Source organism: Emydura macquarii, unplaced genomic scaffold (genome assembly GCF_026122565.2).
Source record: "Emydura macquarii macquarii isolate MOO-44397 ecotype Brisbane River unplaced genomic scaffold, CSIRO-AGI_Emac_v2 contig_2422, whole genome shotgun sequence".
Classification (NCBI taxonomy): Eukaryota; Metazoa; Chordata; order Testudines; family Chelidae; genus Emydura; species Emydura macquarii.
The window spans coordinates 6,475,785-6,491,643 of NW_027132559.1; the positions used below are offsets into that span (position 1 = coordinate 6,475,785).

At 45.0% G+C, this 15,859-nt stretch overlaps 1 protein-coding gene across 2 annotated transcripts in view; it reads left to right on the forward strand.

The window, feature by feature from the left end:
- Positions 1–15,859, forward strand: part of GADL1 (glutamate decarboxylase like 1) — a 116,949-nt gene that overhangs the window by 62,283 nt on the left and 38,807 nt on the right. For both annotated transcript variants that reach the window (XM_067561847.1, XM_067561848.1), the window contains exon 12: positions 8,030–8,229. In XM_067561847.1, the coding sequence (XP_067417948.1) occupies positions 8,030–8,229 (200 nt within the window). The remainder of the gene's footprint in view (positions 1–8,029; positions 8,230–15,859) is intronic.

Sequence of the window (15,859 nt, forward strand, 5' to 3'; positions counted from 1 at the left end):
CACTCATACCATGGTATATGAGGCGCTGCTGGCCCTGCATCCCCTCAATTCCTTCTTTCCACCTGTGGCAGTTGTTGGAATGGCTTTCTCTCTTGCGTTCACAAGTGCCTAGTGGTTCTTGCTTTGCTAGTTATTGATGGTTCTTGTAAATAGTTAGTTTGTTGGTTAGAGAGAGTGGTCCCATCAGGGATGTTCGCCCAAGGACCGGGCATGCCCTGGTCCCTGGGCTTCAAATCATGTTCTGTTTGCCACAAGTCCGTCCCGCTTAATGACCCTCATGACAGTTGTTTAAAATGTTTCAAAGAAATACATGAAGGATAAGTGCAAGATTTGCAAGGGCTTCAGGCCACGGACTAAGAAAGACAGGGCTATTCACCTGAAAGCCCTGTTAATGGAAGCTGCACTCAGACTGGCCTCAGAACCCTCCTGCTCTGACTTGGTGCCAAGTACTTCAGCAGTGGTGCGAAGCGCCCTGCCGGCACCAGCCCTTCTCGATGCTGTTCACCTTCACCAGTGACGAAGAAGCGGCAAAAGAAACAGCGTGATCGAGGCTGTTCCCCCGTGCCAAAGCAGGATAAGAAGACGGGGTTGGGCAAGGGATCCACCTTGGGCCAATCACCTGCCCCAGAGCAGTTAAAGCCAGCTTCTCCTCTAAGGGTAGAAAGCCCTCTGAGGGAGCCACCGATGACTCTTGGGAGAGGAAGGGGGCCCTTTTGCCTAACAGTGCCCTCGACTCTGGAGGCCTTTCAAGTGGCCAGGGACTTGATGGCCCTCCCAGTCCATCTCACTCTGCTGACCTTACTCTCGGCACCAGAGCTGGTAAAGGCACCCATCTCCTGGGGTAAATCCAGCATTGGACCATCGCAGTGGTCAGTCTACTGGAACCGTTCCCCATCTCAGCACTGGTCCATGACAGCTTGGCCAAGATCTCCAGCGCCATGGCAAAGGTCTTTGCTATCTTGATCTCAGTCCCTGGCACCATGCTCCCGGTCTCTGACCTGGAGGAGAGACTCACCAGCTATGTATTACTGATCTTGGTCTCCCCGGTGTACTGGTCATCGCCCTGGTGGCACCGGTCACCGGTAGCATGGCGACGGTCACTGGATCCCCAGCACCGACCCCTGGCACCACACGGCCCAACACTTAGTCTCACTCCACTGTCTCGGCACCGCTCCCCAATTCCACACTGCAGCTGACAAGAGGAGCCACTTTCGGCTCCACCTTGGTCCTTAAGGGCAGGGGGGTGAGCGGAGGGGCTGTCCTTGGAGTTGGAGGGAGAGCCCAGTCACCGGCCTCAAAAATGCACGTTAGCGGGTGTACTATCATTCAGTGTCGGCCCAGCAGCGGGTGCCTAGCCTCAAGGACAATGGTCTGTCCATTGGCCCTACTGGAACCCATGGGGGATCCCAGTGGCAACGGGACCCTACTCACTCCAGTCCTTTGCATCCAGAAAATGATCTGCAGCACCGACTGGCCCGGTGTGGGACCCAGACTCAGGTTCCGATAATGGCTCCGAACTGTGGGACCCAGTGGTTAAGACGGCTCCCCTTGAAGAGGAGGTGTCACCACTCCTCCCCCCGGCATTACCATTTTCCTCCTTGTCCACGGACAAGGTGGTGGCCGGCCTGGCTCCCCCAATACCACCAGATGATTTTTGGGCTCACCAAGAACTCCTTAAAAGGATTGCATCCAACCTGGACTTGGAGGCTGAGGAGCTCACGGAGCCTACAGATGGCCGCTTTGACATCCTGGTGGCCAACATCCTGGCAGCCGCAGCACTGGCTAAAGTTGCACTGCTGGTGCACGAAGAGGTGCTGCTGAAGGTGGTCAAAGCCCTTTGGGAGACCCCATCCTCCCTGCCATCAATATCCAAAATGGCCAAGAAGAAAAATTATATTCCGACCTGTTTTCCCTTCTCCCCCCCACAAGATCCCTGGTGGTAGTTGTGGCAAGCGAGCGGGACAGGCAGGGTCAGGCAAGTTCAATGCCTAAGAACAAGGACGAAGCTGGACTTGTTTGGAAGAAAGATTTATTCCACATCCAGTCTTCAACTCAGAATATCCAACCAGCAGGCATTGCTGGGAAGAAACAATTATAATATTTGGGACTCTGTAGCCAAATTCAAGGACTCTCTGCCACAGGACACCAGGCAGGAATTTTCGTCCATCTTGGAGGAGGGCAAGATGGTGGCTAGAGCCTCCCTCCAAATGGTGCTGCTTGCTGCTGATTCTGCTGCCAGGTCAATGGCTTCGGCGGTATCCATGCAATGGCGTTCCTGACTGCAGTCCTCGGGATTGTCTCAGGAGGTACAGCAATCTGTACAGGATCTCCCATTCGAGGGGAATGCCCTATTTTCAGAGAAGACAGATACCAGGCTTCACAGCCTGAAAGACTCCAGGGCCACTGTATGATCCATTGGCCTGTATATACTGCAGGGGTCTAAGAGAGAGTTCCAGCCACCACAGCCACCATGTAGATCTTTGGGTCAGCCCTGGCAAGGAACCTATAAGGGAAAGGACATAGATAAAGTGCCGCCGTCCCACTTCTTCCTCGTCTGCTGCCCAGTTGGGGCCTGCACGCCATCAAGGTGGCCTGCAGCAGGCATTTTGAGGTGTATCTAAGGATGGCTTTCTAGTCTGGTCTCAGGATCCATCCCCCCTTTTATTTTTTAATAGACTGTTCTCTTTCCTTTCCCCATAGGTCCAGATTACATCAGACAACTGGGTCCTCAAACCCTATCAGATGGCTATATCTTGCAGTTTTCAGTTTCCCCTTCCCACACTCCCTCCCCATCCCTCTTCGGGGACCCTTCTCCTGAACAACTTCTTGTTCAGGAGGTAGGAACCCTCCTTCATGTAGGGGCTGTGGAGGAAGTTCCTGAAGACATGAGAGGGAAAGGGTTTTATTTCTGTTACTTCCTTATACTGAAGGCCAAAGGAGTCCTCAGACCCATCCTGGACCTGCATTGCCTTAACAGATATCTCAAGAATTTGACGTTCCTCATGGTCTCTCTAGCCTCCATCGTCCCTTTTCTGGATTCAGGGGACTGGTATGCCGCCCTCGGCTTACAGGATGCATATTTCCATTTTCCGAGGCCACAGGAGATTCCTCCAGTTTGTGGTAGAGCAACGACGCTACCAATTCACGGCCCTGCTTGTTGGCTTCTCTTCCACCGCAAGAGTCTTCACAAAATATATGGCAGTAGTGGCCGCTTACCTGAGGTGTCGAGGGGTGTAAATTTGCCAATACCTCGATGACTGGCTCATCAAGGCCAAGTCTCAATCTCAGGTTCCAGCACAACCTCAGTCTTGTGAGATCCACCTGTCAATATCTGGGCCTGCTTGTGAACGAGCAAAAAGCAACTCTGTCCCCTGTTCAGTGAGTAGAGTTCTTAGGAGTGATTCTCGACTCCACACAGGTCAGGGCCTTCCCGGTTCCAAGTTATGTCAGGTCTCATTACAGACATACAGTCCCATCCGATCTCAGCCTCTCAGTCATGCCTCAGACTGCTGGGACACATGGCAGCATTCATGTATATGGTCCGGTATGCTCATCTACATCTCCGACCCCCTACACTTGTGGCTAACGTCAGTCTGCACTCCCAGCAGGCACAGTCTGGACCTTGTGGTCATAGTACTACTGCACGTCCAGTCATCCTTAACTTGGTTGATAAACCCTCACTCGGTGTTACAGGAAGTGCCCTTCGCAGGGCTTTCCTCCTTAGTGTCGCTGGTCTCCAATGCTTCGGAGCTGGGTTGGGGAGCCCACTTCAAAGACCTCAGCACACGGACTCCGGAAGCAGGAAGATTGCTCCCTCTTCATAAATGTCACGGAAGTCAGGGCGGTACGCCTGGCTTGTCAGGCATTCCTTCCCTTCCTGGCTGGCAAGGTGGTCCAGATTCTGATGGACAATATTGCTGCAGTGTTTTACATCAACAAGCAAGGTGGTGCTCAGTCATTACCTCTGTGCCAACAGGCTGTCTGCTTATAGAACTTCTGCATGCAGAACGCCATCCACATTGTAGCTTCACATCTCCCGGGCACCAGGAATGCACTAGTGGATGTCCTCAGCAGGTGCTTTTCATCTCATCAAGAGTGGTCACTCCACTCAGAGGTTGTCAGTATGATATTCCAAAGGTGGGGGACTCCCCAAGTGGATCTGTTCATGTCCAGAGAGAACAGAAAGTGCCACCAGTTCTGCTCCATCTGTGGGTTTGTCAGAGGCTCTCTGGCTGATGCCTTCCTGCTCTCCTGGGCAGGGATGCTGCTGCATGCCTTCCCACCAGTGCCACTGGTCCACATGGTCCTGTTTGAAGATCAAGCGAGACAAGGTGAAAGTGATACTGATAGCCTCGGTGTGGCCACAACAGCACTGGTTTGGCACCCTGCTGGAGCTCTCAACAGGAACCCCGCTGGAACTGCCACTTTGGCCAGACATTCTGTCACAGGATCACGGCCGTCTGCTGCATCCGGACGTAGCATTCCTGCACTTGACAGTGTGGCCACTGCATGGCTGACTGCAGAGGAGCAGGCTTGCTCAGCGCAAGTTCAGTAGGTCCTCATGGGCAGCAGAAAGCCTTTTACCAGAGCCACATACCTGGCCAATGGAAGAGGTTTTCCTGTTGGGCCTCGGACTGGAATCTTTCAGCTCACCAGACCTCAATACAGTCCATATTAGACTACCTGTTACATCTCAAGCATAAAGGTCCAAGTCCTTTCGTCACTTAAGGTTAACCCGGTGGCTATCTTGCCTTCCATCCTCTGGTCCAGGGTAGATAAATTTTCTCCCATGACATGATGATCAGGTTCTTGAAAGGCATGGAGAGACTTTACCCACAAATCATAGATCCTATTCCTCCCTGGGACCTGAATTTAGTCCTTTCAAGGATCATGCCTCCCTCCCCGCCCCCCCCTTCAAGCCATTTGTGTCCTGCTCTCTGTTGCTCCTCTGTTGGAAAGTTTCCTCCATGGTAGCAATCACCTCAGCATGAAGAGTTTCTGAGATCAGGGCTCTCACCTCAGAACCCCCTTACACAGTGTTTTATAAAGACAAAGTCCAGCTGTGACCCCACCCAGCCTTCTTACCAAAGATGGTATCTGAGTTCCACAATAAACAGGATATATTCCTGCCTGTGTTCTTCCCCAAACCACACAGATCCAGTGAGGCGTGTAGGTTGCACACTTGAGTTGTTAGATGGGCCTTGGCCTTCTACATTGAAAGGACGAAACCCCACTGCAGCTGTTCATTGCAGTGGCAGAAAGGATGAATGGTCTGCTGGTCTCCTCCCAGAGGATCTCCTTGTGGATAACCGCCTGCATCGGAGTTGATGGCAAGAAGGAACTGAGAGGGCACAGGGTTGGCGGCACTTCATATACCGCGGCATGAGCATGGGGCTCCAGAAGGTGCCAGAGCCGGCCCTACGGATACCACTAAGGCAGAATATCTCCGACAGCCGTGCATCTCCGACACCTAACATGGAATGGACCTGAGCAACACATCTCGAAGAACAACAGTTACGGAAGGTTAGTAACCATTTTTTTCTTTTAAAAACTGACTTACTGCAATGCAATGGCCGTACAAGTAGATCACTGTAGGTGGTGTGGGGCCACCCAGAAGAACATAAGACTAAGAAACTTTAGGGATTGGAAAGGGCCATGTGACTCAATGTTTGACCTTTGTTTGATTTGAGATTCCATCTTGCCTTCGTTACCATAACTTCCAATCTCCCCAAAGGACAAAGAGGATACTTTCTTAAATCTTACAAATGTAGGGCCCAATTGTGGTTTTCCAGCCACTGCTCCAACTAGTGGGAATAGAGGAGGAGCAATACCATTCTGAGAAGTGCAAGGGGAGAGCAGCCATGGTACCACTCTTTCCAAAGTCACAGCCTGATTTTCCTCCCTAGAAGGCCAATTTTGCTGGCCAATAAGGAGGTGAGACAGAATGGTGATTTGCTGCCCCTTCTGGGAAGCTAGTGGTATTGATTGTGTGCAGTCCCTGCACAAGCCTCTTTGGTGCCCCTCAATTAAGTCCATAGTCCAATGTTTGAAGGGGAACTGAGGAGAGAAGGAGGAAGACACATGACTTGAGGTGGGGAATGTTGTTCCCTTTTATTATTCTCTCATCCTTTTAACAGATTTTATTCTATGTGTGTCAGTAGATAACTCGTGTCACTTTTATCTCCCTTGGATTTTGGCTTGACATATTTTCTTTTATTTTATTTCCAGTTCAAGAGAGTTATCTGTGGTATATTGTAATATAGATTAAAATCTGTACATTCTGTTATAGAAATAGAGACTTTTATTAAAAGTGTTGTCAGACTCCTTGTACCATTTTGCAATCAAACTTGCAACTGATGTAGAGAAATGGGATGAAATATGAAATGTACCTTCAGTCAGCCCAAACTGAAATTTTAAAAAGTGGATTGTGTCCTCTATATGAGATGTTCAGCAAGTTTTCATGTTTTATAGGCTTCATGATCTATTTAGAACCCATGCAGTGTGCCTGTCACTTAAACACACATTTGAAAATCCAGATTATATTCTGTAGCCAAAGTTTTACTCTACATGCATTCTTAATTGAATGGTGTCTTTCAGCCAAAATCCTCCCCTAGTTTTTTCTCCATCATCGACAACTCCATTACCCTCCCTGTCATCTAGGCTCACAACCTTATGGCCATCTTTGACTTCTCTTCCATTTCCTGCTACATCTTGGCTCTTGCCAAATTCATCCTCGCTTCTTCCTTGGCAATATTTATCAAATCTGTCCATTCCTCACTGTCTCAACTGCTGCAGCCTTCTCCTTCTGCTTATCCCTATCAGTGTCCTGTTTGTCCATCCAAATTTCTGCAGTTAAAATCATCTTCTTCTCCTGTTGCTCTATGACACTGCTTCCTTGAGACACTTCACTAGCATCTTGTCTCATTGCACTTTAGTTTCAAACTCTTAGTCCTCATCTTTCAGGCTTTTCCCAGCCTCTGTGCCTGCTGCATCTTAGCTCTCCTTTCCTCCTGCTGTCCACCTTGTGGCTTATCTTCTGCCAACTCCCCTCTCCTTCAATGCTCTTTCCCTATTTGTAACTTCATGTCTTTTGTCATATTTTGTACCCCATAATCCTACAACAGCCACCCTCCTCTTATGCAGTATGTGGCTTCATTCTTCTTCAGATCCCTCCATCCAACTCATTTATTGTGGCTTCTTTTTCACCACTTATCTCTGTTTGGACAGTCTCTACTGAATTAGTCGTGAGAGTCAGCGCATGCAAATCTTTGCGTAAAATGCTTTCATTTAAAAACTGATATTATGATTAAATAAATAACTTCTTGTGTGCTACTTTTAAATGTGAAGAGTGGCGGAACTCTGTTAGGAGACTGAAAGTGCTGCTGTGCTGGGTATATTTTTATTGTACCAAATGAATAATCTATGCTAACTCATTAGAGGTTGTCCAATGTTTGGGGGGAGGGAGGAATCTGAAATTTGGGGTGAAATCTACACCATCCCATAAGCCCCAAGTAATTGGATTATATATAAGGAACTCTGTCAGAGCAGACCAGACTGGATTCAGCTACCCTTTTATTCACAGGTGGACCATAGGGCTGCAAAACACATCCTCTGTGACTTTTCTTCCAACCTATGGACTGCAACAGTGGTGGCAGCAGGCCACCATTCTATGTATTTGGCAACTAGTTCTGTGTAAATGCAGATCCAGTCTCCCTTCTTTTGATCTGCTTCCATGGCCTCTTCCACAGCCCACAACTTTTCATTGGCAATAAAATCCTGGCCCCATTGGGGTCAATGGCAAAACCCCCATTGACTTCACAGGGTCCAGCGTTTCATCCAGGGTTCTGAAGCAATAAGGAGGCCTTGCATGGATCCTCCACGCCTGGTTTAATTCCATGTTTTTTTCAGTCACAGTTTGGCATGAAGTCAATAGTGAAAGTTAATTTCCTACTTATAATGTTGGTTATGAAACTCAAAGGTTTTTTAAATGCACAGCAGCAGTCTAAGCTTTTATTTTATTTTAAAACAGGACCTGCTTAAGAAATGCTACTCTGCCAAGGCCTCCTACCTTTTCCAGCAGGACAAGTTCTACGATGTCAGCTATGACACAGGAGACAAGTCTATCCAGTGTAGCAGACGACCAGATGCATTTAAATTCTGGATGATGTGGAAGGCATTGGGAACTACAGGACTTGAGGAAAGAGTAAACCGAGCACTTGCCTTAGCTAGGTACCTGATCTCAAATTGTAATGTTTTTTTTTTTAATTGACTGATGTTTTCATAACAATGTCACTGTGCACTGCCTATCCTGAAACCAGTTAAAACTTTATAACTTTAAAACAATCCAATAATAATTGATCAACTGTTGATAAAATGAAGTTCAGGGTCCAATTTAAAGGGTAACCATCAATGTATATTAGGCCTAAACTTGATCTTCTCTGAAACTGATGTGGTCCAGTGAAGAATGCCCTTCTTATTTTGGATATCTAATTTAGAATCAGTTGCTGCTCTTTTTTTTTTTTTTTTTTTTTTTTTTTGGTACCAAAACACAATGGCCCAGATTCTGTGCTACATCTAGCTGGAGATGAATTTGCCATTCTCCTCCTACCCCATATTGCCTCATGCCGGGGACTGTGTATGCTGGGGAAATTCCTTGGCGCCGCTGTGGCCTCTTTATGGCTCCCACCTGTAGGGAGAGTGGGTTGTTTTTATTTCTCCCTCTCTTAAAACTCCTTGGTGCAGGCAAGGTTTTAATGTATAGAGTGCTGTTGGTTTTAAAGTATGTTAGAACCTATGGCTTCTCTCTCAGCAGCCAAGAAATACTATCTTTCTATTGCAGATGCTTCCAAGAGGCATTTGAAATTAGTGCTTTGTTTTTAAATTATATGTTTGAACATGAACCATAATGTTCTTGAAAGTCAGGTGCAGGACCTGGGTTTAAAAATGAAGGTTGGAATTACCATACTGACTCAGGCAAGTGTTCCATCAAATCCACACTTCATTGGTGGCCTGTACCTTGTGCTGCAGAGGAACCTGCAAGAAACCTTGCAGCAGGTTTTTATGGATTAACCAGCTCCCAGGAAATGTTTCTTCCTAAGCCCCATTAATTAGAGGTTGGCTTCTTCCCTGAAGCATCCCTTAAAAAAAAAAACGCAAAAACCTCTACTAGTATAACTTTGCATGTTCTTGTTATCCTTATAATTTTTCAGTCCTTTTATTTTTTTGGAACCTACTAAGTTCTTGATCTCTATCTCATAGCAATGAGTTCCACAACCTCATTGTGTACCGGGTAAAATTCTCCCTCAGGAGCACTTCCAAGTTGGTGTTACCAGAGACTCTGAGAAGATAATTATTTATATGGGTTATTTTGTATGGACATTAATCTTTTAAAATAATATGTTTAACCAAAATATCCTTTTCTTTTTGTTCTGTTTGTAACCTACCCTTTGTTAATATTTTATTTTTATTTGTTGCCAAATACCATGTCAGAGAGAATCATAACCTAGCATTTACAGTGGTGCTAGTTAAAGGGACAGTTCCTCTTCAACTCTTCCACTTAAAGAAAAAGTTAAAACATTTATTGCCTAAAAGTATATGTATTATAAAGGAAAAAGGTGACTCTAAAGGGAATTCATTAAAGACTAAAGTCACTGTCATGATTCTGCTGCTTATCTGTCCCTAGAGTCTTCTGAGTAAATTGCAGTCTTGTGTGCATTTCAGGGCCCTCTGTTTACATATGTATGCAAAGCACGTCAGTTCCTTCCACTATCAGTAGAAGGATTCAGCTACATCAAGGTCACCGATGAAGGTCATCTGGCTGAGAATAAACAGATTACTGGTGGGATCAATAACCTCTTTGATAGTTAGGATTTAGCTGGTGGTGTTTGAGTAACAATGTGGGTTTTTTGTTTGTTTTTTTTGTTTTGTTTTGTTTTTTAATGAAATTGCATTAATCAGATAACAGCTAGGAGTGATATTCTGCTCAGTAGCTGCATTGCTATCTTGAATTTGCATGGGCACTGGCACTTGGTAGCTGAGACATCAGTTTCCCTGGGCACTAAGCCAGATTTCTTAACTACATGACCAGCTGTGCAGACTTTTTCTTGCTTTGTTACAGTAGGGCTTACTTTGATGCTGCAAAGATGATGGTTTAGTGTTCCTCAATATGGACCTGGGTTAATTCTGGAGCCCATGACCTTACAATTTGAGGGCAAGAATTTTTCCACTGCCAAGCAGAGTTGCAAAGATTTTAGTCTGATTGCAATACTGTACTCCCTTTGCATCAAATGCTGCCCATTGCCATTTCATTGATTTCTTCCTTCTTTAGAGGTGACTCATGTTTTCATAACATTAGATTAGATCAGATCAGAGTGCTCCTGAGCTCTTTATTTAAAAGGACCTGTTTTTAAAATACTTACGATCGAGTGCTCAGCTGATCACTTTGGAGATTATTTTCTTTACATTTAGTACTGGTGGCAAAGAATTAGATTCCCTTATGAAGTAAGCGCATTTCAGAGTAATATGTCACAAGACCGTGATCACATCTGCATGTTGTGTTAGACCATCATCTCTACAGTTTCTGTCACCTCTATCTGATTCCTTTTCTAAAGGCATCCTTCTGCCTGAGACCTAGCTTCATTCACTGCTGGTTCCCCCTCATTTTCTGCAGTGTTAGTGATTTCAAATACTTCTTGTTTTTTTCTGCTCTGTTATGAGGTTGTTAAACTTGAACCAGTCTTCACCAGGATTCAGCCCCTTTTGTGATTCTACAATCATGGGATAATAATAATACAGTTCCACTGTCAACTGTGGAAAGATATAGGGAGAACATTACACTACTGGTGCCAAATGGACCTGGCATTATAAATCAAGAATGATGGATTTTCTGTTCGCTGCCTTTTTAGGCCATCGGCAGCAGTGAGAGAAACATCAGCTGTCAGTCTGTCAGACACCACTTTTAATCTTGTTTCAGAGGGTGGTGAAAAATAAAACCAATTAAAATGCTAGCCAGGGGGGAGAGAGATCTATTTTGCATTGCTAATTATCTTGCTAACACTATTTTTAAATTGCTAACATCTTTCAAAAACAAGGTGATCTCATTTTAGGTAATCCAAAAAAGGGAAGCGTTGTGTTTTTTGTGTGAAGTTTTGTTTTGAGTGAATGGGAGAACGGGGGCTATTTCAGTCTAGGGCCTCTCCTAAGCAGACTGTTAATTGTGCTGGGCACTGTAGTTTTACGATGTGGACAGTGTCATCTAGCCAGTAGGTCAGGGTCACTAAACTCATTTCACTTGAGTCCATAAAAAATATCTCCTCCAGAGGCCTGGTGGGTGTCTTTGCCCTGTTTGCCAACTAGCCTGCTAGCCATCCCATAAATAGGGCGCTACCAAATTCATGGTCCATTTTTATAAATGTCACGGTCAGAGCATTTTAACAATCTTGAATTTCAACGTTTCAGATATTTAAATCTTAAATGTCAGGGTGTTGTAACACAGCCTGAATATGTATTTTAAAATGGCAAAATATAAATATGTAAAGCCCAGCTCTGAAGGAAGTGCAGAAGAAAGAGTGGCAATACAGTGACAACCCTCCCTCCCCCCACAGTAGCCTTGTGACTCCCTTTTGGGTTGGGACCCCCAGTTTGAGAAAGGGTGCTGTACACAAAAAGTACACAAAAGACGAGATTTCCTGAGGGGAGACCAGATTTCACAATCCGTGGTGCGTTTTTCATGGCCGTGAATTTGGTAGGGCCCTAATGATAAAGTACTTTTTTTGTTCTGTGCTTAGCTTTGTCAACCTGAACACTATTGTGGCTGCTCATGATGGCCGGGTGGCAACTATAATGCTAACTGCTGATCTAAATGGACATGGAAAAAGAGATTCAGTGCTGGCTTCGTTTTGATAAGACGGGTGGAAGAATCTCAGCAGCATGCAGTTAGATACAGCATTCAGAGCTGCACGTTGTTGGCGCTGGCACCAGCCCTTTGTCATGGCAATCATGTTGTATGGATATACACTGAGGGATAAGGAATCACATGCACAATTCTTGTTAACCACAAACAACACGGCAACTCCCTATGCTCTGCTTTGAAAAATGTCTGCTCTCTAAGGTATTCTTTATTGAGCCCCTGGATAAACAATCTCTGCGGGATCTCAGCTAAAGTGCCAGGCTGTGACAATGAAGCTGTGCTGATGATGCCCATATTGAAACTTTTTCTTGGCATGTACACAGGGCCCAAAGGTGGTGTTTTGACAGATTTCTTCCTCTCTCTGTTGTCTGCTATTTGTACTCGCTGTATGTGGTGATGACCAGTAAAAGCAATTACAAGCAGAAAAATGTCTAAGTACCAAAACGAAAGGACAGATTTATTGAAATTTTCCCAGACCCTGGCCAGAATCCTGACGAAAGGATCTTTATAGGGTCTGATCAAGCTGACTGCACACACAGACTCATGCTGGCATTGCTCATTTGCATTTGCTGACAGAACAAAGAAGAGAGAAATATATTCCGTAAACACACTAGGTGGCTAGATGCATGGACTATTGCTGTGTGTGGAATGGGACAATTAACATCAATATAGAGCTATGGGAACAGTGCCAGGCCAGCGCTCTGGAGCCAGTGCAGTTAAACAAGACAGATAGGAGTGTGTGACCACCTCTTTCAGAGCAAGGGCCACACAAAACCCCTTACCTAGTGCCTTTACTCAGGCAGTAGCTACACGAGAGAGCTTACAGCGGCACAATTGCATCATTTAAGCTCTCTAGCGTAGCCACTTTAAGCCGACGGGGGAGCTTTCTCCCACTGATTTAAGTAATACACCCCTCACGAGCGGCGGGAGCTCTCCCGCCAACATAACACTGTGCACGCACACTTAGGTTGGTGTTATTTATGTCGCCAATGGAGGGTGGCCTATTCACACCCCTGAGCGACATAAATTATACCGACCTAAGTGGTTTTGTAGACATTGCCTCAGAAGCAAATAAATAAGCCTGACAAGAATTTGGCTGCATTCTTTGCATTTGGGACTGTGCATGCAAATGTCACATGTAATTACTTTGTGTGAATATGGCAAAATCTAGTTACAGTAGAGCCCCTTTTATCCTAGCCTTCATTATCTGGCTCTCCTTATTAACCGAATCACCAGTGTGTGCACAGGATCATAGGAAATTGATGTCACCTCCATGGTAGTGTTGCCATGCCATGTTTTCAGCCTTGTAAAATGATTGACGTTACTAAATGGAAATGTGTAGTATGGTCATTGAATGCTAAATTAAAGATTATTAATAACATAAAAAAGGAGAGTCACTGGCAAAAATAGCCCAAGATTATAACTTTGGGAGAAGCACAGTATTGGACATCAAGCACAATGCCAAGCAAATTCTTAAAGATGGCATGAATAATTCTACATACTGGAAGACCATGAAGCAACCAAAGGATGCTGGCCTAGATGAAGCCCTTTATTGGTGGTTTATACAGGTGACAGAGGAAGGCATTCTTATTAGTGGTCCTTTACTGTGCGAGAAGGCTAAGAGCTTTAATCAAGCTTTAGGAGGGAACATATGTTTCACTCCGAGTCGGGAATGGCTCAGTCGTTTTAAAAAGCGTCACTACGTCCCAGAACTAACAGTCACCAAGGAAAAGCTGTCTGCTGATTCGGGAGTTGATTCTGATGTCCCCCCCAAAAAAATGGCAAGATATCTTAGCTGAGCACAACTTGTCACCGGAACAAGTTTACAACTGTAAATACACTGGTTTGGTTTGTATTGGAAGATGTTGCCCTCAAAAACACTGGCTGCCAGAATGGAAAGATCAGCTCATGGCTACAAAGCAAAAAACGTTTGACAGTCCTGGCATATGCTAATGTCAGTGCCACACACAATCTCCCATTAACTCATTTGTAAAGCAGTGAATCCACGTGTGCTTAAAAATGCAAACATGAATGCTTTGCCCATCATCTACAAATCACAGGGAAAAGCATGGACGGACAGTGCGTTGTTTCATGATTGTTTTTTAAAATGTTTGTATCAATCATGCAGGCTCATCTGAACAAAAACAACATCTCACCGAAAGCTATCTTACTGCTGGACAACACACCCACTTACCCTGATGACAGAGGGCTCACCTCCCCAAATGACCTAATCTTCTGGGGTTTTATTCTCCCCCAAAACATAACATCTCCTGTGTAACCTATGGACCAAAGCATGCTGGCGAGTTTAAAACGATGCTATACATGGTATCATCTTAATCAGCTACTGATGTCTTTGATGATGCAGCTGAGAACAAAGGCAACATGTTGTAGCGCTGAGAAAAAAAATAAAAATCAGTAGTAAGGATGCTATATTCTGGGCTGCAGAAGCATGGGAAGACATCCCCAGGTCAACCTTACAAAAACGGTGGTGAAATCTGTGGCCCGAAGTTATTGCTGACACTCATGACGGTGAACTTGCAGCTGAAGAGACCAATGCATTTGTTGACCTCCTGGCTGCACAGTAATGGATAAAGATGATGTTGCAGATTGGCTTGAAAATGACGCTAATGACCTTGGCCATCAGTTACTGGATGATGGCGAAATCGTACAGACCGTGCTACATGCTGACAGCGATGATGAAGATTTTGCTGAGCAAGGATTGATGAAAAAAAAGTCTCACAGGAATGCTGCAGCAGCAGGAAACCTCTCCCTTCAGTACTTGTAGCCTCAGCCCGATACCGACCTCCCCTGAACTGTTATCGATGAAGTGACTCCATGATCGCGCAATGAAGAAGAGAACCTCTCATCTAAATAACGCAAGCTGTCAGATTTTTTGCCGGCCATTATAAATGTGAGTGCTGCTGTATCTCCCACTGTGCTGTGCACTGTACTTTGTGCATAGTACACATTGTTACCACCATTAGTATTGCTGCTGTTAAAACTTAAAATGATAATTTCTGCATTTTTTTAAAACGGATGCTCTTTACTTGAAGTAACAGTTCGCATATGCTGTAAATAAAGAAGGGGGCTATGTTTTATTGCTTGGTAGTGATTAGCATTTTTTCTTTTAAAAAAATTGTACTGATTTGTGATGTTATGTGTACACAAACTAGAGAGAGTGCCTTATGTAACATTAAACAAACTTTGTAGATGAATGTTTCTCAATCTGGGGTCACAGGACAGGTTTAGGGGAGTTGCAAGTGCAGGGCTGGTGTTGGGGGGTGGGATAAGCAGGGCAATTGCCTAGGATCCCACGCCACTGAGGCCCTGGGAAGCTGAGTTACATGCTTCAGCCCCGAGTGGCGAGGCTCCTGCTGTCAAATTTCAGCCTCAATAGTTTGAACAATTATGAATAACAAATGAACAATTCAGAAGAATCTGGGAACAATTCAGAAACAGAAAAAAGCCAAAATTTGGACAAATTGTTCAAAGTGAATAGTTTGACCATATCTAATCTTGGTACATTATTACTAGAGCCAGTCAGAAAAACTTTGGTGTAGCTATGGGTGGGCCATGGCCCACCCAATTTGAAAGCAGGCCCACCCAATCAGATTTTAAGCAATTCATCCTGCGTTTTTATTCGCCTCTGTTTCACTTGTGACACAATGCTTGTGCCTGCTCGTGTCAACCACAGGCCCTGCCAAAAAATCAGATCTGGCAGCGCCTCACGGAACCATATTGCATTGGATATGTATATGCAGTTCTGTTGAAATTCAAACGTTGCAAAATCAGGTTGATTTTACCATCATTTTGTTTCAGATGAAAAATATGGAAAAAAGTTCAGACAATACTGAGGCATTCCTTTTCAACATTTTTGGAACAAAATGTTTTGATTTTTTTTTTGTTTTGAAATGACTTTTTGTTTTACATTTTAAAAAATTTTGTATTATA